The sequence below is a fragment of the Trachurus trachurus genome (genome assembly GCF_905171665.1).
Source record: "Trachurus trachurus genome assembly, chromosome: 9".
Classification (NCBI taxonomy): domain Eukaryota; kingdom Metazoa; phylum Chordata; class Actinopteri; order Carangiformes; family Carangidae; genus Trachurus; species Trachurus trachurus.
In genome coordinates, this window is record NC_139895.1 from 5,650,171 (window position 1) to 5,672,744 (window position 22,574).

General features: G+C 43.1%; 1 protein-coding gene across 3 annotated transcripts in view; it reads left to right on the forward strand.

Moving 5' to 3' along the window:
* The first annotated feature begins 6,134 nt into the window (after nt 1–6,134).
* Nucleotides 6,135–22,574, forward strand: part of LOC310991329 (ral guanine nucleotide dissociation stimulator-like) — an 81,910-nt gene continuing 65,470 nt past the window's right edge. The window contains exon 1 of one of the 3 annotated variants that reach the window (XM_083978991.1): nt 6,135–6,206. In XM_083978991.1, coding sequence (XP_083835117.1) covers nt 6,186–6,206 — 21 coding nt within the window. In that variant the 5' untranslated portion in view covers nt 6,135–6,185. Of the gene's footprint in view, nt 6,207–21,628; nt 21,885–22,574 lie in introns of those variants that run through there. The other 2 variants (XM_083978990.1, XM_083978992.1) reach the window with 2 other exon arrangements.

Here is a 22,574-nt window from a genome sequence, read left to right on the forward strand (position 1 = left end):
GGGTATGGGCTCACAGCGGTCCACCACGGCCCGGACGTCTCCCACCTGGACGCTCTCATACGTCCCTGAGGTACTATGCCTATATTCTCTAGTTTTGGTGACACACTCACGAAATGCAGTGTAAGGGATTTTTAACCCGTACTTATATACCATCATGGTGGCACTGCACACGTGGTTTGGTGGGACACTCATCTCCACGGTAATAGAATGGGTGATGGTCTCTGATACTGTGGTTGCCTCTGTGAATTGCTTCGTTGTTACATTGCTAAAGCTAATGCCAGCGCTAACAAACGGTAATGAGGCAGTGATGCTGCCTCCAGGTATGTTTGTAGTGGAAGTACCAGTGCACCACCTTTGATCCACCTGGATTGCCTTTGTCAGTGTCACTTTTTTCACGACTTGTTGACATCCGTTGTTGGCAACACTGGACCTGTTCCCCTCCTCTGGTGGAAGTCTGGTCACATTTGCCCCATCAGTGTTGTAGACAACATCAGTCATGCGCCAGCTGATCAAGTCTCCATTTGAAACCTCAACCCACAGTTGAATTATATCGGCAAGTATGGTCGCCATCTCTGAAGAAGAAAAAAGGGACAGGCAAATAATTAACATTTATTTTTATTTAAAGCCTCAGTGCAGTAGTATTGGGGTTAAACCGTGACATCCAGCGTTCAGATTCTAGATTGCAGCGCTCACTCGCTCACCCCTCCCGTCAGCAAAGTGACGGTGGCCGCCGGGGACAAACACATTCGCAAACTAATCGCTAGCTAACAGTGTTGTGGGTAACGCGTTAGAGTACTTTAATTACTTTTTTCGTGTAACGTGTAACATAACGCGTTAGTTTCGTGAGTTGAGCAATCAGTAACTTAGTTATTTAAAAAAAAAAGTAATCTGTTACGTTTCGCCGGATAAGGAAAGGAAAATCCCGACTGCGGCCTGCTTTTTGTCAGACAGTAGGCTACCGTGCAACCTGCGGATGTGTCAGCCGAGGTGCAGTGCTGTGATGCGTCTGTGCCCTGCTGACCTACGTTGCTAAGTTTTTTTTTGTTTTTTTTTACGGCAGTGACATGTGCCTCCCAGAACTGTGGGGGAGTTCCGGAGAGGGGAAAAAAACAGAAACCAACGAAGGAGCGAGCTATTTCCGGCCGACTTGCATAGTTCTGCTTTAACACACGTGCAGACTTCCACTCGTGCCTTCAGTCATATTTCACAACAAAAAGTTACACAGGAGGACTTACAGGATGTGCCAGTTACGCAGTGCGGCCCCATGAAGGAAGATCAGAGGACAACATACTCGGACATAGATACGGTATGGTTGGGTCCAGGGTGCCATTCCGAAGGGCCGCCATTCCGAATGTTTACTTTAATGTTTCGGAACGCCGGCCCTTAATTATGTTTGAAAAAGGGCCACCATTATAAGAATCTGAAAAAAGGTGTGCCATTTCGAAAAGTTGGTTAAATATGCTTGCTAGATGGAGTACATGATCTGCAGGAAGTGACGCCATAGACAACATGCAAACTTTACTTATCTGTGCCTAAACTTAACCAATGGCTTCACTTACTTTTTGTTTTTTTCCCCCTATTTTACACCTGTACATGTCAGTTTTACTAAACTTAACCAGTCGGGAGTTCTCAACGATTTTTGGAGAGGTTCTACGTCACTTCCTGCAGATCATCTAGCCACAACCGGGAAGGAAGTCAAACAAAGACACACGAGAGAATCCGGTCCCTGACCGTTCAAAATAAAACACTGCGATTGACACCTTCGGAATGGCGGCCCGTCGGAAATTCTGAATGACGGACCTTCGGAAATTTTCGGAATAGCGGACCGTCGGAATGGCAGTCTTTTGGAATGGTGGTCGCCCCCCGGTATGATCAGCTGTAACAACGGCGCTGCAGCTCCACAGCTCTCAGAGGAGCCTCTGCTGTCCCTCTCTCTTCAGCCTGGTGTTTGGCTGCACTTTGTATAAAAACAGCTCAACATTGTAAGATGTAGCCTAGCTGCTAATGCTAACTACAATGTTGTTGGTTCGGACTTGTCCTAGGCGAGGATCGAACCCGCGATCTCCCGCACCACAGGCGACGATGCTAACCGTCTCGGCAAGAGGTCGACTACTGCTTGGCAAATGGGTTAGCACATATTTTATGGGTGAGTGAGTTTACTTCCAGTAGTACTGCTAACTGCCACAACCTGTCACTTCTCCTTACTGGTACCTCGTGACTGTGGCACACCCGCGGACCTGCGTTACACTAGCACTGTCGTGTAACGGCAGAAAAAAACAAAAACAACTACGTCGATCATCCTCTGGGGGCACATGCCGAGTCACAGACGCGCAATATTGCGTTTGAGTCAGATTTGTCCGCTTTCGCGTAGGCTACCGTATTCAAAAATGGCGATGCAACATGGCAGCCTCCGGTGGGCGCACCGACCGCCTACTGTATGTATTCGTAAACAACTTATTCTGAGCTACGAGACAGCTTTCATTCGTATGCGGTTGTGATTAGACTTTGGTAAATACGTATTTATGAAAGCAAAGCAATATTTGATTTTTGCTAATAAAAAGCCAAATAAGCTACATACTGTCCCTTTAATATATATTGTATATTTCTGAATGATTCATTGGCAAAATGAGAAGCACAAAGAAGTGACACAAGAGTGTTTAGATCATGAATCTTAAACCTTCCTGTTCCTGTGCTGAAACTGTTCACTTAAGAAATCATTGAGCTAAGTGAAAAGTGACCAGGACCCACCACATCTATAAAACTGTGTGTAGCAGCCACACTAAAAGTTTCAAATGACATTTACTAGAAAGTAATCAGACTTATAAAAGTGTGCAACACTCATCTCCATCAAGCATCGACCTGCGGAGAGAAAATGAAGCCAACACCGAAGCTGCAGTTACTCTACTGACCACTAGAGTGAGTCAATCCTCATAAATCCCCATGATAAAATGTCTAAAACTTAAAATGTTAAAGCCCATCCCTATTTTAAAGAATTGTTTTTGTAGATCTAAACCTTTGTGAGAGACAGTTCCTGTTCTGCACCTACACAGAGGTTATCACACAACTCAAACACTAAGGAGTACAGACTCAAGACAAACAGCCCAGTTGAGAGGTTCCCAGTCTGTGTGCTGGCGCCCTCTGGTGGCACAACAAAGTGTTGCAAGCTGGCTAAGTTGTTTTACAGTAAAATCAAAATCAAATTCACTAAAACGTTGCTTTTTTTGTTGTTGTTGTTTTGTTGTTGTTTTGTTTTGTTTTGCCCATCATAATATACTGATGTTTGTAGCAAAAGATGACATCCACCCTTTTCTTTTTCATCTCAGTGTTGTGCGTTTGGTATTTTTGGCAAACATTCCCACCACAAACCTCCTTCCCTGTCCCAGATAAACCCAACAGAAACCTGTAAACATCAACAAGACACGTTAATAATACTTGTTTGTGTTTCACCTTGGATTTCAGTTTTATCTGTGGTGGTATTGTTGGCCGAGGACGAATCGCTGGCCGAGAACCGAGCGAGCAGGGAAAGCTGCAGCAGCACCAACACTAACAGCTTCATCTGGACAAAAGATACAGAGAACAAAATCCGGACAAATCAAAAACAATTGTGACAGAGATACAAGTCCTATTATATCTCAGTTTAACGTGTAATGACAATAAAGACATTTTCTAACTGCAAACTGTTCCCAAAGTATATATCTTTATATCAATCCATAATGATATAAATATCCTTCTCTAAACTTACTTTTTTTTCTCCTGCTATTAGAAAGTTCCCAAATATTAAAATTTGCAATTCATTTAAAAATAAATGTAATGAAATGTACTCACTGCTGTGGTCACAGTGTGTCTCTTGTTTAGCTTCAAGTTACCACCAAGTTCATACACCAGTTCAACTTTCCACTCAGCTTTAAATCTCCCTGATTATTGACCCATGTCTCTATATGATGTTTGACTGAGACTTTGACCATTAAACAAAAACTATAGCGTTTGTTTACGTAATGGTCAAAGTCTCTACAGTAACTCTCTTTTTCTCCTAAAAAATGGCTGATAAAACCAAAGTTTCTTGAAAACCAGTCTTTCTTGGTTTTCTTCCTACTCCACTCTGCAGCGTTGCAACCACTGTGTAGTTCTAAATATTTAACTCTGGATAAATAAGATCATTTATGACAAAATATCAATGAACAGTAATGCAGTATAAGTGTTCATCTAGTTAGTTTGTTAATCGTTAACTTCCAATGTTTTTTTTTTTAAACCCCTGACATGTCTTGAAAAACTGGTTTGTCATTGTTGGTTTATAAATGTTAAATCCACAGTGGTGCTATATTTCTTAAATTCATTAAAATAGTGCTAGAAAGTTGGCTTTTTACCATTTTTGCTATAGCTATGGGAAAACATAGATATGGAATTGGCCAGTTATATGGCCAGTAGCTGCTTATATAATCTAATATTGTCCAATATTCATTCAACAGGTTTTCAATGTATCTTTAAAAACCATTTATAAAGTGCTTTATTATCATCATCTATATTTTATTTTATTTATTTATTTTTATTTACTTTACTTTATAATTGGCCAGTTATATGGCCAATAGTAATATATTTTTCAAGACATGTCAGGGGTTTAAAAAAAAAACATTGGAAGTTAATGATTAACAAAATAACTAGATGAACACTTTATATAATTGGCCAGTTATATGTCCAATAGTAATATATATATATAAAGTAAATATATATATTACTATTGGCCATATATATATATTTATGCTTTTTCTTCTTTTTTCCCTTTTGTTCTTTTTTGACTCTGTTTATTTGCTGATAAAATGAACTAGTCGATTGCATAGTTTTTAATATAATATAATAAGCTATGCTTCAGCTACACCTTTTTGATCTAAAAGTCTATTTTCTCCTCTTTTTACCTAGGTAAAAAGATATATAGGCCTATATATATTTTTTTTTACCTATATATCTTTTTTTTTTTTACTTATTTACCTATATATATATATATAGGTAAAAAGAAGAGAAAATAGACTTTTAGATCAAAAAGGTGTAGCTGAAGCTTAGCTTATTATATTATATTAAAAACTATGCAATCGACTAGTTCATTTTATCAGCAAATAAACGGAGTCAAAAAAGAACAAAAAGGGAAAAAAGAAGAAAAAGCTGATTTAAATCCACTGTTGAACAACAACAACAACAGTGAGATGCGTTCAACGGCGCCTGTTGGCTTCGCTCGTCGTGTGTCGTCGTGCTTCGTGTGGTGCGTTCAGGAGCAGCTCGTTGTTCTGAGATGCTCCTATTCTCCCCCCACCGCAGCAGCAGCAGCAGCAGCAGCGTCTCGGTCTCGGTCGGTGAAAGCAGTGGAGTTTCCCTTCTTCACCCAGCAGCAGCAGCAGCAGCAGCATCCTCCTCCTCCTCTTCATCACCATCATCCATTTCAGCATCAGTGTTGTTACCAACCAACCAACCAACACCACTACATCCATATCAACCCACCCCCCCACTCCCCAACCCCACCCCCGGACTCTGAGCTCCTCTTCCCGGGGATGTCGTGGAGCAGTCGGCGGAGGGAGAGGGAGGAGGACTCGGTGCTGCGGGGAGCGAGAGCCGCCGATGCTGCAGGACGAGGACGAGGACGAGGACGCGTTTCCGCCGCCGCCGCCGCCGCGTTTCTTCGAGCGTAACTGGAAGAGAGAGAAGAGGAAGAGGAAGAAGAGAAGGAGGATGGATGTGAAGAAGAAGAGCAGGAGGGGGCAAATACAATTTTGATAAACGCTGGGTTTAGCTGGCTAGTAAGGCTAGTAGCAGCACGCTAGCCCCCCCTCTCTACCCCCCCTTTCTCTCCTCCGTGAATAACAATCATAAAAACGCTCCTTCAGGTCGCTTCTTTTTGTATGTTTTTTTTTTTTTTTTTTTTACATCCACACTGGAGTCGGCGAGGACGTTTGTCTCAAGAAGGATAAATCACCGGATTATTATTCACATTTTTCTTTTTTTAATTTTTGGATTTTTATCCCCCACTCCCCCTCTTATTTATTTATTTTTATCTATTTTTTCCCATCGTCCGTGAAGGAACAAGGAAACAAGATGCCGGCAGACTAGAGGAGGAGGAGTAGCCTTAGTGAGTGTCTGTGAAACCGTGAAACCTGAACTCGCATGGACACACACTCCATGAAGGTCATGATACTGAGAGAATGATCATGCTGGAAAAACAGGTAGGAAAAAAAAAAAATAGCACGAGCGAGACCACACACACACACACACACACACACACCTGGGCTCATTTGCATATCCGGCCGCTGTAGCTATAGGCTACTGTGTTGATTAGCGGTGGTGGTTTGTGCTGTGTGTGCACCGCTTTTGCAGGTGATGGATATACCTTTGTAACCTTTGTAAGGATGCACACACACATCTCCATCATCCTCATCTTTACCTCTCTCTCCCTCTCTCTCTCCCTCTCTGTTGCCCTGCTTAACGTCTACCTCTCTCTACCACACCATGTGCCAGAAAATGGTGGAAAATGTCGTGAAATCAGTTGTTGTCCTGGTTGGAATAAGTGTAATAATGACTTAGGCTATAATTTCTGTCATTTTTCCTCCACGTCGACATAAATTGACTTTTTGCGCTGCCTCGGATCGCTCTAATAGTATTTATCCAGTTAATTAAATATCCACTCAGTTTGAACAGTTTGTTTGTGGTGAATCTCTGGCTACTTATATGTCACTAAGTCCATTAAGTCAAAGTTTATTAAAACTGTGATTTCCGCACGCACACACACAAGCATCTCAACACATTTTCACCATAGGACACAGCGACAAAACTGTGAAACTGCCTCAATTAGTGCAGATGTTAAACTGCACAAATTCTAATTAGGCTACAGTTTATTCGATTACTAAAGATAAAATTATTCATATTATTTAATCATTACACTGGATCAGCAGTGTAATGTGTCTTTCTCTTTAATCCCACCAAAACAAAAGTCCCTTTAAAAAACAAACCAAGATTCTTCAGTTGATTGTTGTCAAACAGATGTTTCCTGTGTAATATTAGAACATCAGCTCATCAGACATGACATTTTTCCTCTGTCTTTAACTTCAGTAATGAAAATTTTAATTAGAAAGTGAGTCTACAGACATTATAAACGGACTCTCTGACATTATTTAACAGTTATTTAAAGAAAATAATCAAATAACAGGCAACATTTTGGGCTGTTTTAAAGATGAAATATTAACATTGTTTTATTTAACCGAAATGTACATTTAAAGTGATTTTTCTTCAATAATAGTTTAACAAAAGACAAATATGCTGCTCTATGCAAATGTGACTTTATCACACACGAACCAAAAACAACACCAGAAGAGTGCTCAAAGGCCTCGCAGCATGTAGCATACAAAATATACTCCAATAACAACATAACGGATCTAAAGTCAAACTACAGGGCAGGGTCAAAGGTCAAGACGATGGGATTTAACAGAAACGTGTTTTTATTATGTTAATTTTTCACAGCGCTAAATGAAAATAAGGAATCATTTGCCAAAAATAAATCTGGACTCAGCTGCAGACCAGAAACCCTCCAGGAAACGTCCTCCAGCCTGTGGAGGTCGTGACCTCGGCTGTCCAAGAACTGTGGGAGGGGTCGATGTGTGTGTGTGTGTGTGTGTGTGTGGTGGGGGGGGGGTGACTTCCTCTTGTTCATTCCCTCTCAGCAGCATCAGGGACCATAAACACAAAGCTGATGCATCAATAAAACTCCAGAGCTCCAGAGGTGAGGAGACCTGAGTCTGAGCCGGCAGGAAGTTCATCCATTTACATTCATTGTTTGATATTGATTATTTGTTTCTCAGTGGAGTGCGTTCGAGTGTGTGTGTGTACAACTTGTCTATCATAATTACCCGGTGCATGCTGGGATACCATCCCAAAAAAATCAAGGGTCCGTCGTGTCCTTTGAGTGTGATGTTTTCCTGCGATGGTGAGACCCTTGGTTTTTACCTGCCGTTACCATCAGAGTTAAAAGATTTTGAGGTTTAAAAGGCTTGTTGTTGTTGAGCCGATCAATTGATGGATTTAAAGCCCCTGTACAGACTTTTCATTTAGTGTTGATTTTGGTGGCCTCTGTGGACGAAAGCGGTGGTGTTTTTCCAGAATGAAGACTGCATTTCCCACTGTCATGAAGACGTTTGTCTGGCCGGCGCGTGTAGATTTGTTTTGGAAACGTCGGAAAGAATACGGGACTTGTTTTTTTTTTTTTTTTAGCAGCGTAATCTATCTATTCGTATGGTTTCATCAGTGGTCCGACCCGACTATGCCTTCTAGACGTATAGAATTAGACTACTTAGAAATAGCGTATCTTCACACTGATGGGCTCATTTGCTGTTGTAGGTAACAGAGACACATCAGCAGAAACCACAGACTTTTGCGTATCCAGTTAAAAGCTCCATACAGGGAATTTAACCCTCTGATCATTTGTCTCAGTCCCAGTGATCAGAACCGACGTTCAAACTGTCTGGTTGCATGTAGAAAATGACGTCCTGTCATTGGTCGATCCACTGGAGAAGTTACACTGAGGACATTTGGAATAATCAATAAAGTTAAAGTAAGTTGGTAAACAGTAAAATATTGAACCTCCAACACAGATTTGTAACAACAGTTTGGACCGTATTTGAGAGTCATTGCAAGAAATCTATGTTTACACAAGAGGAATGTCATCGGTGATCAGACATGTTTTACTCCCTAATATCATCTGCATTGGTGTTGGCCCTATACGGTTGTCATGAGAACTGATATTTTGGTATAAATAAAAGATGTGCAAACCAACTCGCCAAGTGGTCATTGACCTCTTGGCGAAACGGTTTGTATCGTCGCCCGCGGTGCAGGAGACGCGGGTTTGAAACCCACTCAGGGCAGGCCAGACAACAACGGTCACACATGCGTCTTTTTCTGGTCAGTTGTCACGGAAACATGACATACCACATGTCTTTTTACGGTCAGTTGTCACGGAAACATGACGTGCCATGCAGAGCTTAAACAACCTGAACGTTTGATGTGAAACAGTTTTTTATTAAAGGTATAACATGTAGGAATTCCCCCCATCTAGCGGTGCGGTTGCATATCTGAACGTATTCTTGATGTTGCATTCACGTGAAATCGGGCAGACGTCAGACAGACAACAGACGCTGCATGTAACAGGATAAACAAGCGTCTATGTAAACAAGTGGTCCGCCAGCACGAGGCAAAACAATACAGGCGTGACAGTATGTTGTCATGGTGATGTCGTATTGTTTACCTGACCCACGTTTTACCGTCTTTCTCTGGTGGAGTAAAATGACATCCGGTTGGTTTGCCGACGGCCGTCTGCCTGACTGCACCTGAATGCAACACCAGTGCCTCCGTCCTTCCTCACACTACACAGTGGTGACAGTTTTAACAGGCCGAGCCCACAGCTCCGCTGAGTTTCCGTGGTTACCTACGGTCACGCTGCCACTCAACGTAAAAAAATGGCCGCCTCGGTTCGGTGCGTCGCCCACTTATGTATTTGTAACGACTTGTAACAACTCATTCTAAGGTACCAGAAAGCTTTCATTTGTATGCGGCTGTGATTCGACTATAGTGAAATACATATTTATGAAAGAAATATTTGATTTTTGCTAATCAAAAGCCAAATAAGTTACATACTGGGACTTTAAAGTAGTGAATTTAGTACATAGGTTCTATTTTCATCATTTATTTTTATCGTGGTAGCTATCTAATGAATATCAAAAATCGTGGAAGTTCTCTGGTGTTGCTATTTGGCTACTGAAACTCCAGTATGGTGACAAGCCTAGTTTTGCCTGGTGTTGGTACTGTTTGTTTCCATCACTGCCACGCAAAGGATCTTGGGATACGTTGGGCCTCGGAGGATCCAGAAACCCTGATCAAGTAAAAAAAAAAACAACACAATGAATCAGAGTCAGAGGTCGTGGGTGAGGCGAGCAGGATGAGAGCTGCTGCAGGATGTCAACACACACACACACACACACACACAGCCTGTATTTCACCATAAACAACAACCATTCCTTATTCTTCTTAGTCTCTCCACTGCACGTAGATCCTGTTTCCTCTCTGCGCTGGTATCACACTGATGTTTATCCTCCTTTTCTGTGAAACATTTATTTGCCTTTTCTTTTTCCTCCGCCCTCCTCCTTGTTTTCTGGTAGGAACCGTAGATAAAGCCGTGAGCTGTTCTGTTCTGTTCTGTTGCTGCCGCTCTGCTCCATTTTCTGCACGACGGCGCTCCAGAAACCACTCTGTCTGTTCTTGAAGCTTGACTTCACTCCAAGCATATCTGACTTCTTTGTCTGATGGAATGTGACAAGAATCAGACTTTTTTTCCTTCTTTTTTTAGTCCCGAGGGTTTTTTCTTTCTCTCTGCCTTTTCTTTTTTTTCAGAAGCATTAGTTGTGTGTGTGTGTGTGTGTGTGTTTGTGTGTGTGGGGGACGAGCCTGTCCTTGAAATCTTGTCAGTGTTGCAAAGTGCAGGAGCTACAACATTTCTGACTTGTTGCTGCTGAGGCTTCCTCCACATCAAATCTGTCTTTTCTTTAATCTGCTCTTCGAGGCCGGCCCACTCTCCACGTTTGTGGGTTAGGTGTGTGTGTGTGTGTGTGTGTGTGTGTGTGTGTGTGTGTGTGTGTGTGTGTGTGTGTGTGTGTGTGTGTGTGTGTGTGTGTGTGTGTGTGTGTGTGTGTGTGTGTGTGTGTGTGTGTGTGTGTGTGTGTGTGTGTGTGTGTGTGTGTGTGTGTGTAGACGCTGTAATCATTTGCAGGTGTGCTCATACTGACTGAAAGCAAGTTTTTCCATCCTGAGTCGCTGCAGGCCAAAGACATAAACTCTGACTGCTGCTGCTGCTGTGATGAGATCTGTTCGTCCTGTCACAGGTGAATCACCTGCAGATTGAAATCAGCTTCAAATTTCACAGCGGAACATTTGATGCACTAATGGATGAGCAGGAGTTTGAAGTTCCTCTCTAGACTCCTCTCTTTTATTTAGTGTCTGTTGCTCGTCTGCTATCACTTCCTAGCCTCGCCATCACCAGGCTCTTCAGGGGGCAAAGAGCCTGGGATCGGTTACACTCCGAATTTTTCCAGCGGGACCGGAAATCACAAAATTCACCAAAGTAAAAGTGTTCAGTTCACCAACATAAAACTTATAAAATAGACATTAACTTGTAATACAATAGAAGCAAAATGTTAACTTAATGGCTCTGGGACTTTCTTGTAAAATGATATTCCTTAAATTAAAGAGTTTCACCGCATTTTATTAGCTTAGTGCTTTTATTTTGACGGAAAGGTCTGTCTCTCTCTCGCCCTGGATCTGGTTCCTTACCAAAACAGAGAGTCAACGGCCCCAGACTAATCACTTCCTCATTGAGAAATCTGCATTGATTGATTGATTGATTGATTGATTGATTGATAGATCAGAGCGGTAAGCACTTTCATTTGTTTATGCTGTATGTTAGCTTGTAAGCTGCGGTTGTAAACTATGTTTGCAGGGCAGTGAGTAGTTCTTAACTCATTGAGTGCCGTGCTCCTTTCCAAAGTTTTAGTCAAGTGTACCGGCAATTTAGACCATTTTTGACGATTTTTGTAGAGCCACAGTGTATTCTATATTATTGCCACCAACACATACTGTAGCTCAATTGAAAGGTTTAACTTAATGCTTCAAATGACCACAAACCGTTTGTTTCTACGTGCCTCCGTTCCTGAGAAAAGTCAAGCTAAACATGGCTGGGTTTCACCAAAATCCCTCCTTTTTTTCTAGAAAAGGAGATAGAGCGTCTTTTATGAAAGCTGCTCTGTTTGTGTCTGTCGCTCTTCTCACACTCGCATTTCTGGATCAAAGGGCTCGTATAAGATAAATATATACAACAATTGTTGTTCTATTCACAAAACCACCATCGGGGGCGGGGGGGGCGCCACTAAACAACAATAACACAGACGCACCGTGCCGTGTCACAGCTTCTCCCCGCGGAGCGTGAGGGTCAGTCGGCCACCGCGGCTCGGGAACACCGGTCCCGCCGGTGGTCGCGGTCCTTCTGTGGTACGGGTCGGTGATGCCGGTCTGCTTTGGCCCAGAGACCATCAGATTTTATCGCGGGAGGACTTTGGGGAGGACACGGTGTTGCTCCAGCTGAAGACCGGGCGGACTGTCGGCTGAGAGCTTCCTGTTTCTGCTCCGAGCTGCTGGAGCAGCTGGAGCTGCAGCGCGGGTGAGAGCAGAGCAGCTGCGCTGCAGCAGCTGCGCTGCATCTGCATGCAGAACTCGTTTGCAGAAGCCGAGTTATGATAAAAACTTCCAGATCATGAGCTGTCATGTGACTTTGATCGTCATCTATTTCAGTTCTCCTCGTCGTAGAGTCCCCAAATTTACATATAATGTGTATTAAAGTGTCTATTTTCATAATTTAAAAAAAAAGCAAAAAACGTAAAATTACGTTTTTGGCACTCAACGCATGGGAACGAAAAACGAGAAATTACGTGGTTGGCACTCAATGAGTTAACAAATCTTTAACCTGCAAGAACTGCAAGTATTTGACCGTTTTATATCATCTAGGGATGTCACGATTATGAATTTTCTTGGTACGATTATTGTCAGAGAAATAATCACGGTGTTACGATTATCACGCTTATGATGCATTAATTAATTTCACAACACTATGAATGTGTAAAATCAAATATAGTCAAAATATAATTACATTACTCATTGTTTACACAAAATATTTCAAGTATCTATTAATATATGACCAATTATGAAAGCAGAAGTAAGTGATCCGGTGGTTTTGGCTAACTTCCTGTCAGCAGATGGAGTTAGCAGTCCCCGCCCTCGTCCCTACGTCACCACATTCACGCGCATCCCTTGGCTGCACACACAGAGAGGACCGCCCCTTTATGCTGTTCTCTCTCCTCATTGGATAAAGGTTGTAGGATACAAGGAAAGTTTTCTCCTCGGCTTACAGCAGAGCAGAGTGACTGACAGACCCGTGTTTCAGACCAAACACTCTATGTAAGTGATTGCTGTCGGAAGATACAACTATTTAAGACTTATATTAACACAAACATTTCGCTTACTTCTGCTTACTTCTGTCTAAGGACAGAGGATGTTGTTACGATGCCATGTAAAGCCCTTTGAGACAAACTGTTTGTAAAAACGGGCTATACAAATAAAATTGCCTTGCCTTGCCCCAGGGGAAATGTTTGAAATATTCAGGTCATAAATTGTTATCTATACCAAATATTTACATTTATTTTAATAGTTTTTTGTTTTGTTTTGTTTTGTTTTGAATACAAATGACACACTAACATTTGAATTCCTACCAATTCAATGTTACGTTACGCGCAAATCTGCCAATATGGTTCCAACATATTCTTTTCTGGGAAGTGACGTTATTTAGGAATCTTTGCGATTAATTAATTGTGGCGTTTAACACCACGATTAATTGTGAATTAAGTAATCGTGACATCCCTAATATCATCACCTTCTAAGCTGATGTTGAACTCTTGGCAGTGTAGTTACTGCAGAATCTAAAGGCCGGGGTGTTCGCCCTCTTTCAGCTCTGTGTTTGGTCTCCACCTCCTCCGACTCCTGAGGTGGGAAACATCTGGCTCTTCAGCTGCTAAACGCTCCTCCTCCTGCTGCGTTCGCTGCTCAGCAGGTGGAGGACAGTGGAGTTTTCAGAGCCTTTGCTCATCAACATCATCAACAACAGCAGCTGCAGGCGGAAACAAAGCGACGCGGCGCTGTGAGAGCGAAGTTACAGATCAACAATGAGTCGCTGTGAAGCTGCAGGTTCAGCAGAAACCTTCCTATCAACAGCGTGTACGACAACACGGCCAGCTACACTGTCAACACAGCAAGAAAATAAATAAAAAAAGCTGAGGATGTTACCTCGTTATATTAAAGTTTGATGCAATTTTAACTTGAAAAAAAAACCTTTGACCTTTCAGACTGGATGTCTGCAGCTGAACGCAGCTTCACAACAGAACAAAAGCAGCCAGCTGTGGTGACAAAAACACCAGATAAAATCTGAGCTCAGCAAACACAGAGCTGCATGCTTCAACACATTCTGGAAACACTGTGTGTGTGTGTGTCTGCACGATTGTGTGTGTGTGTGTGTGTGTGTGTGTGTGCTTGTCTATTTGATTTGCTGTGAGTCCAGTTACGTCCCGGTGTCGCTAGTGTTTGTGATTTGTGACTAAGATGTCGTCTGTTGCAGCTCATCCTGGTTCTGGTTCTGGTTCCGGTTCCGGTTCCTTTCTGGAGTCTCAGATCTTTGGTGCTTTCTGGGGAACCAGCCCACGTTCACACCAGTTTGAGCGGAACTTAAGTGGGAGGAAGTTACGCTGCGTTACTCAAGTAAACAGAAACAGCCACAAAATGTCTTTCTTGCTGCCTCTGGAACCCTTCAGGCTTTCAAAGGTCCAGTGTGTAAAATTGGGGGGAAACCGTGACATCTAGAGTTCAGATTCTAGATTACAGCGCTCACTCACAGGTTACATGCTGTCATTCTGACATCCCACCATTCAGACATACCGCTATTCCAACATGCGAACGTCCCACCATTCAGACAAGGCTTTCAATGTAAGGAAATGTGCGTTACTCAACAGGTGACTCCCTTCTTTAAGACATGCTGATAGAGGAAAGCTCACATGGTTGTGAGTAATTACGCAGCAGAGCGCAGACAGGGACTAGTCTGCCTGTCTAGCCTCCACCTGCTCTTTTTACTAAACTTAACCAACTCCTTTCATCATTGTTTAAGTCCAACCAGTGCAAAATCTTTGGGGAACAAATACGCTATTAAAGGGCAAATTGAATCGTAGGCAACTGGACTTGTATTTGTCTGGGAATACGTTTTGCCTCTTATCCAAGGGGCTTCATCACTTCATACGCAACAAGTCTCACTAGTCCACACTAGCTAGACAAGGACAAAACCACGACTGTGACGACTGGGAGTGTTTCAGGAGCGATGAGGTGAAGATCTAAACTATTTTACGATATCTCTGCTGTTTCCTCCTCCTTCTTTTTCATTGGTTTATTTATTAAACCTGAAACTCTTGAAACATGCTCTCTGGTTGGCTAGATTTTCCATTCGGGCTGCCGTACAAACATGGCGGCGCAAGATGGCGTCACTCTCCAAAGCAAGACCCTTGTATATATACTGTAGATATAAAAGAATAATTATAAGGGTACCAAAACCAAACAAATGTTATTTTATAGCGATTATACACAATACAAATATGGGTAGTATATTCAGATTTTGCCAATAAACCTTGACAATTAATACACACTGGACCTTTAAGTGTATTAATTATTTGGTCTGGTGTTGGAGTGAACCCACTATGAAAAACAGGAGGTACATACCGTAGTTACATAAAAGCGACGTAGACTACATTTAACATTGGACAACTCTTCTGCCATCTCTTTTGCAAGTTCAGCTTACCCTAACTCTAATCTGCTCTTTCTTGTGCTGCTTTCTAGCTTTTCTTGAAATTCTCTTGATGCCAAAATTGCTACCAAACATTTTAGTTTTCTGCGAATTCTTCTTCTCCATGTTGTCAGTCGTTGCCTTCTCCTCATGACCTACGACCCCGTGCTGGTGTAACGGATGTGCCCTCACTCACCCATAAAGGACGTGCTAACCAACTTCCCAAGCGGTTGTCAACCTCTTGGCGAAGCGGTTAGCATCGTCGCCTGCCGTGCAGGAGACCAGGGTTCGAACTCCACCTAGGACAGGCCGTGAGAAACACAATGCAGAGGGCCAGATATGATCATCGGCTACACTGGCCAAGACGTTGTCTATTAAATCCTTTGCACTTGGAGCTGATTGTGCAGCGTCTTCCCTTTCTTCCATGGCCAAGATAATTTGCAAGGTTTTGCAAAGGGAAAACCAACTATTTTTTGGGTTTTGTTGAGAACCGATTTTATTCCTTTGGTCTGGACGCACCAGGGGCCCTGGCGGTGTGAAGCCCCAACTAGCAGCTCTCAGATGACAGATCGCTTCACCGTTTCCCGGCTCGGACTTGTACTTGTTGTGTACCTGCACCGCCCGTCCTGCCTTTGTCCCGAGGCCACAGGAAGCCGACCTGCAGGTTACAGACCGACTTCCTGTCCTGGCTCGCTGTCTGTAGAGGAGAGAAGAAGAAGAAGAAGAAGAAGAAGAAGAAGAAGAGGAGGAGCAGGAGGAGCAGGATGGGAGGAGTGCACTGCAAAAACTCCAAATCTTTCCAAGAATATTTGTGTCATTTCTTGTCAAAATGTCTCATTTCGAGTCAAAACTAATCTCTTTCCACTTAAAATAAGACTCATCGCCTAAAAACTACCTTGTTTTTATATCATTTTCATTTGTTTCGAACAAATTTTCACTTGAAATAAGTAGAAAAATCTGCCAGTTAAAGGAAGATTTTTGTGCTTGTAATAAGAAAGAAAAACTTGCTCCACTGTCAGATTTTTCTTCTTATTTCAAGTGAAAATATGCTTGAAAGAAGTAAAAACTGTCTAAAAAACAAGCTACTTTTTAATGTGATGAGTCTTATTTTAAGTAGAATGAGATTTATTTTGACTAGAAATGAGACATTTTGACTAATATAAGACAAATATTCTTGGTAAGATTTTGAGTTTTTGCAGTGTGTGTGTGTGTGTGTGTGGGGGGGGGGGGGGGGTTGTAGCCCTATGAAGAGCCAGCTTTGCCTCCCTGTTTCCATGACGACCACTCTCTCTACAGTATTCAGCCGTGGGACGGCCTCTGCATCTGAAAGCAGTTCCCAGTGGTGTTTCAGCCCCTCGCTCGCCCTCTCTCTCTCTCTCTCTCTCTTTTTTCTTCTTCGTCTTCGTCTTCTTCTTCTTCTTTTACTGTCTCAGTTTTTTAAAGAGCAGCGGCACTTCATCTTCACTCGCTGCTGTACTTTAAAAATCACCACGTCGAACATCATTTGCATCTGAATCAGGGCCTGAATTCTGCCTTTGTTCCCCCGGAAACTACAACCCCCCCTCCTCCTCCTCCCAACACACACACACACACACACACACACACACACACACACACACTTAAAATATTTAGACGGACTCTCTTGTAAATGTGCAAATATTAGCTGAGTGAAGAAAGAACAACAGTTTTTTTCACATGAGGATCTCTTTGTGTATACAGCAGAGGGTTCGTTGGATTTCCCAAAAGACGCGGTTAATAATCACACAGGCTGCGTGTTTACTCTGAGAGGAGACGAGCTTAGATTTGTACATTTGCAAAATGATGAAACAACAGAAGCAGAGTGGTCAAAGCAGAGAACAGAAAGCACGACTCTGTGTGATAAGTGAGATGATAAAAACAAAAAACAAAGCCCGCAGAGGCTTTCAAAACCAAAACACAGACACGTTTTCACAGCTTTTTTTCAGGTCAAAGCAAAACTTACTTCCTCTTTCTTTCGTCGATTCACCCATTTGGGGTAAAAGCTGTGTGACCTACATACAACAAGGTTGACTGGAAACCTTTTATAGTCTTGAGCATCAACCAAGAAAATATAAAAGATGTTTCTGCTCCCAGGACAAAATAAAAAAAAAACATGGGAACATTGAGTTTATTGTGAAAGTTTAACCAGGTTAGTTTGTTGTAATGAAATGTTCTGTCTAACGTCAGACTAGACGTTACAAACTAAGTCACCGTCACGTTGTTTCCTGTGTGTGTACAGTACTTTGAACTCTATCTAGGACAAAGGAGGCGGACCGGGTCGACAGAGCTTTGTTCCAGTGTTGAGGTGAATCTGGCCCAACGTCGTCTGTAATGAAAGAACTCAAATTAAAGAGCAGCAGTTTGAGCAAATAAAAGCCGGTCTCAATGAGAAGCCGGGTCTGTTTTCCGTGCAAGTTCTTGTGAATGTACAAAACCTCTCACAAAGCCCACTAGATCGGCCGTTTGAGCAGTTTCTAAGCCGTGCAGTTCGTTGTCCATGCAATGCGATTTCTTGGTTTCCCTTATTATCTCATAGCGTGGTGAATGTGCAGGTCTTAATTTGTCCACCAGAGCGTTTTGGAGTTGTTGGATTGTGTATTTGATGAGTTTGATGAGGGAAACCAAGAAATCCCATGAGCCTCCGTAGCGTAGCTCTGAGCAGCTCACAGCTCTGCTCCGCCGTTCTAAAAATAGCTTGCACCGACAATTAAAGGTAACGAACCTACTGCTATGACTACAGCGATTATGGCAATGGGCCAATTTGCCAAAATGTTGAACGACCCCTTCAAATTGTTCTTTTCCCTTTGGTGCCACTGTTACGGCCATTTGGTAAAACATTTGTCAGTAGATCGGTTCAATTCTTCATAATTCAGTCGGTCGGTTCAGAGAATAAACAAACCAGTCGTTTCTGGCGACATCCTACCTTCCATGAAGTCCGAATAGCATTACATTCATTTAGAATGACCCACTATTGTTGTTGATTGTGTGTCTTTCTTTTTTATCTTCATTGATGTTTTTAACCACATGGAGGTTTGCATTTGAATTTCGTTTATACCTTGGTATGAATGACAATAAAGGAATTCAATTCAAACCCGGCCAAAAAAGGAAGCCCAAGGCTGGACTCCACCCAAGTCATACAGTATATATTTGGCCCCAACTAGCGTGACCGGTCAGATTGGTCGGCCCGATCTGGCCCATTGAGGACTCTAATCCTCAATTGGATTAGAGTAAAATTTGTTTTACCTGGACTTCTTCTAAATGAATGCGGAGGAAGACTCTTTCCTTGGGTTGGTCGGTTGAAGAGGCACCAAAGGCTAAAGCGCCAAGTGTTGCACATGGCCGAGAGGAGGGTTAGCAAAACAGCAGAAACGCGACCAGACTTGCATAGTTCCCCTTCAAAACAACAGATTCAATAGTACTTTCCATCTTTGCTGAGAAAAAGAATTTGTGCAGCAGCAGACGACCTCACCGATCCTCGTTGTAGATCATGATCGATCGTTACCTGCATGGTTTAGCCGCTGAAGTTCGATTCTGCGTTTTTAAAACTGTCGTGGCAGCACCGTGCTGGACAGGTGACAGATGGGTTTATGATTTTCATTGGCGGTGATTGTGAGGACAACAATTTCCGCTTCTTTCCCGTCGTCTTTTGCTATTGTTTTGATTGGGAGACCCTGTGACGATGCTAAGCTAAACTAATTCCAACAAGCCGATTAAGGAACTGTCTGATTCACACCACACTGTGGAGAGACGTCTTTCCTGTTTGTTGTTCTGAGTCACAGCCTCACTAATAACCCGCTGATTAACAGGTTCACAGATGAGCAGGTGAGTGGAGACAGATGAAATAATAATCATCATCGTCATCATCACTCGGAGGCCTGTGACATTTTCACATCGGTCTGTGTTTTGCAGGCTGAGTCACAGTCAGAGTTTTAACAGCTTGAGGAGCAGCTCGTCGTCTTTACACTAAATTTACGTCGTAACGGAGGAAGTTGAAGAGAAGAACGTCCATCGGATCGATTGATAAAGACCTAGAATATGCTAAAAAAAAATACACAAATACGGTATGCACGCACAAACATGGCAGCACAAGATGGCGATACTCCCTAAAGCAAGACCCTTGCTATATGTAGATATAAAAGAAGAATTATAAGGCTACGAAAACCAAACAAATTTTATTTTATAGCGATTATACACTTATACAAATATATTCATGGGTAGTATATTAAGATTTTGACAACAAACCTTGACAAATATTACACACTGGGCCTTTAAAGGTATAATGTGTAGGAATTCCCCCCATCTAGCGGTGCGGTTGCACATCTGAACGTATTCTTGATGTTGCATTCAGGTGAAATCGGGCGGACGTCAGACAGACAACAGACGCTGCATGTAACAGGATAAACAAGTGTCCATGTAAACAAGTGGTCCGCCAGCACGAGGCAAAAATAATACAGTCGTGACAACATGTTGTCATGGTGATGTCGTATTGTTTTACCGTCTTTCTCTGGTGGAGTAAAATGACATCCGGTTGGTTTGCCGACGGCCGTCTGCCTGACTGCACCTGAATGCAACACCAGTGCCTCCGTCCTTCCTCACACTACACAGTGGTGACAGTTTTAACAGGCCGAGCCCACAGCTCTGCTGAGTTTCCGTGGTTACCTACGGTCACGCTGCCACTCAACGTAAAAAATGGCGATGCAACATGGCCGCCTCGGTTCGGTGCGTCGCCCACTTATGTATTTGTAACAACTTGTAACAACTCATTCTAAGGTACGAGAAAGCTTTCATTTGTATGCAGCTGTGATTCCACTTCAGTGAAATACGTATTTATGAAAGCAATGTTTGATTTTTGCTAATAAAAAGACAAATTAGTTACATACTGGGGCTTTAAACGGAAATGTAAATTTAGATTTTTAACATCGCACCATGTTTCAATTGTCTCTACTTCTTCTTATGCAGAATTATCTTGAAAAAAAAAAAACAGTGTTCATGTAACAGCAGAGTGAGGAAACGTAGTGACTCACAGCACGTTAGCATGTTAGCATGTTAGCAGAGCTGCAGCTACAGGATGTGGCCTGACTGACTGACTGACAGTAGAGAGCGCAGCCGGACCGAGTCGCCGCCTGGCACCGTCAGATATCAGTCGGTAGGAACTATAAACGCCACGCAGACGTCATTTGATTGACAGTTTGTTGTTGTTGGTGTGTGATGGTTGCAGTGCAAAGAGAGAGACAGAGAGAGCACAGCGCCGAGAGCGAAGCAGCAAAAAAAAACACCCATCAAACATTTAATAACAGTCCAAAGAGGAGGAGGAGGCGGGAGTCAGTCAGCCTCCTCTCTGACTTCACCGGCCTCTTTCATCGTCACGGCTACATATTCAACCAGAGAGAGGAAAAAAAAAAAAGAAAACAGTTTTGAGATGAGGTGCTGGTAAGCTGCCAGAACGTCTGCTCTCCCCTCACATTTCCCAGCAGCAGCAGCAGCAGCAGCAGCAGCAGCAGCATTAATGAGAGGTTGATTCATACATCAGCCTCAGAAACAGTCAGCCTAGCTGCTTCATCTTTAATGACACACACACACACACACACAGAGAGAAAGAGAGAGAGAGAGAGAGTCTGGCACTACACCGCCGATTCCTTCTCTCCTGATTAAACCGATGCAGCCTAATGAAGCAGAGGAGAGTCGGACGGCGAGCAGACGGACACCCTGACCCTCTACCTGCTGCATTTCATCACTCGGCTCAGGGGGTTTTCTGCTTTTTTAAATCCCCCCAACGCAAACCAGAACTGGGTCTGTCGCTGGAAGTCTGAAGGAGGAGGAGGAGGAGGAGGAGGAGGAGGAGGAGGAGGAGGAGGAGGAGGAGGAGGAGGAGGAGGAGCAGCAAACACACTGCGGTTGTGGCACAACAGCTGAGTGTTGGGCAATACCTCCAGAAGACGGAAAGAAAGACCAGAGAGAGAGTGAGAGAGCAGCTGCTGAGCGTTAAGACGTTCCCCAGTGAGGAGGAGGAGGAGGAGGAAGGGAAGTGAGGGGCAGGGTTGTTGGTAGCTGGGAAGAAGAACAGGAGGTAGAGGTGGAGAGGTTCCTCTTTTCTTTTCTTGCTCAGTGAGAGGATTTGTGTCGGAGCAACGAGCAGCAGCAGCAGCAGCAGCGGGGAGTTCCTCCTCCTCCTTCTCCTTTTTATTATTTTTTTTTTACTTTTGTGTTTCTCTTTCTTGGATTTCTTCTGTTTTTATTTTCTTGTTGCCGTGGGTTTTTATGTTGTTTTTGTTGCGAGCGGTGGAGCAGCGGTTCCAGCTGCGCGGTGCGTTCAGGGTGCAGCATGGAAACCAAGTCGCTGTTCAGCCTGCACAGAGCGCTCGCTCAGCCCGTCAAGATGTGCATGTTCGATTTCCCCGTCACCATCCTGGACGACCTGGTGAGGCGAGCGTCTGTCTGTGTGTGTGTGTGAGTCTGTGTGTGTGTAGTGTGTGTGTGCATGCATTAAACTGTAATGTGTGTCTGTGCTCTCATGAGTGACACACTTTGCACTGCAGTGTACATTTAAGTATTTATTGTTCATCTCTGTGTGTGGTTGCTGTACCACACTGAAAACACGTTAAATAATAGTGCGTTATTGTGCAACAACCAAATGTTACGGGAAGACCTCAATACATGTGTGTGTTTGTGTCTGCAGCTGTGAATGTGCACGTGTTGACGCTCCATTTCTATAGTTTCACACCTCCAACCAATTAAAGGACAATGCCAGGTAAATTCAACTGAGCAATTAAACTGAAAACCTTCAAATTCCTTCTTTTGGACCTAAAATGTTAGGAAAATACAGCCCGAGTTGCCCGGAATTGTCCTTTAAGTATTTATTATAGGCTATGTGTGGTTGCTGTACCACACTGAAAACGCATTAAATAATTGTGCGTTATTGTGCAACAACCAAATGTTGCTCATGTTTCATTTTGTACCACGGGAAGACCTCAATACATGTGTGTGTGTGTCTGAGTGTGTTTGTTTCTGCAGCTGTGAATGTGCACGTGTTGATGCTCCATTTTTATAGTTTCACACCTCCGACCAATTAAAGGATAATTCCGGGTAAATTCAAATCATGCAGGAGCAA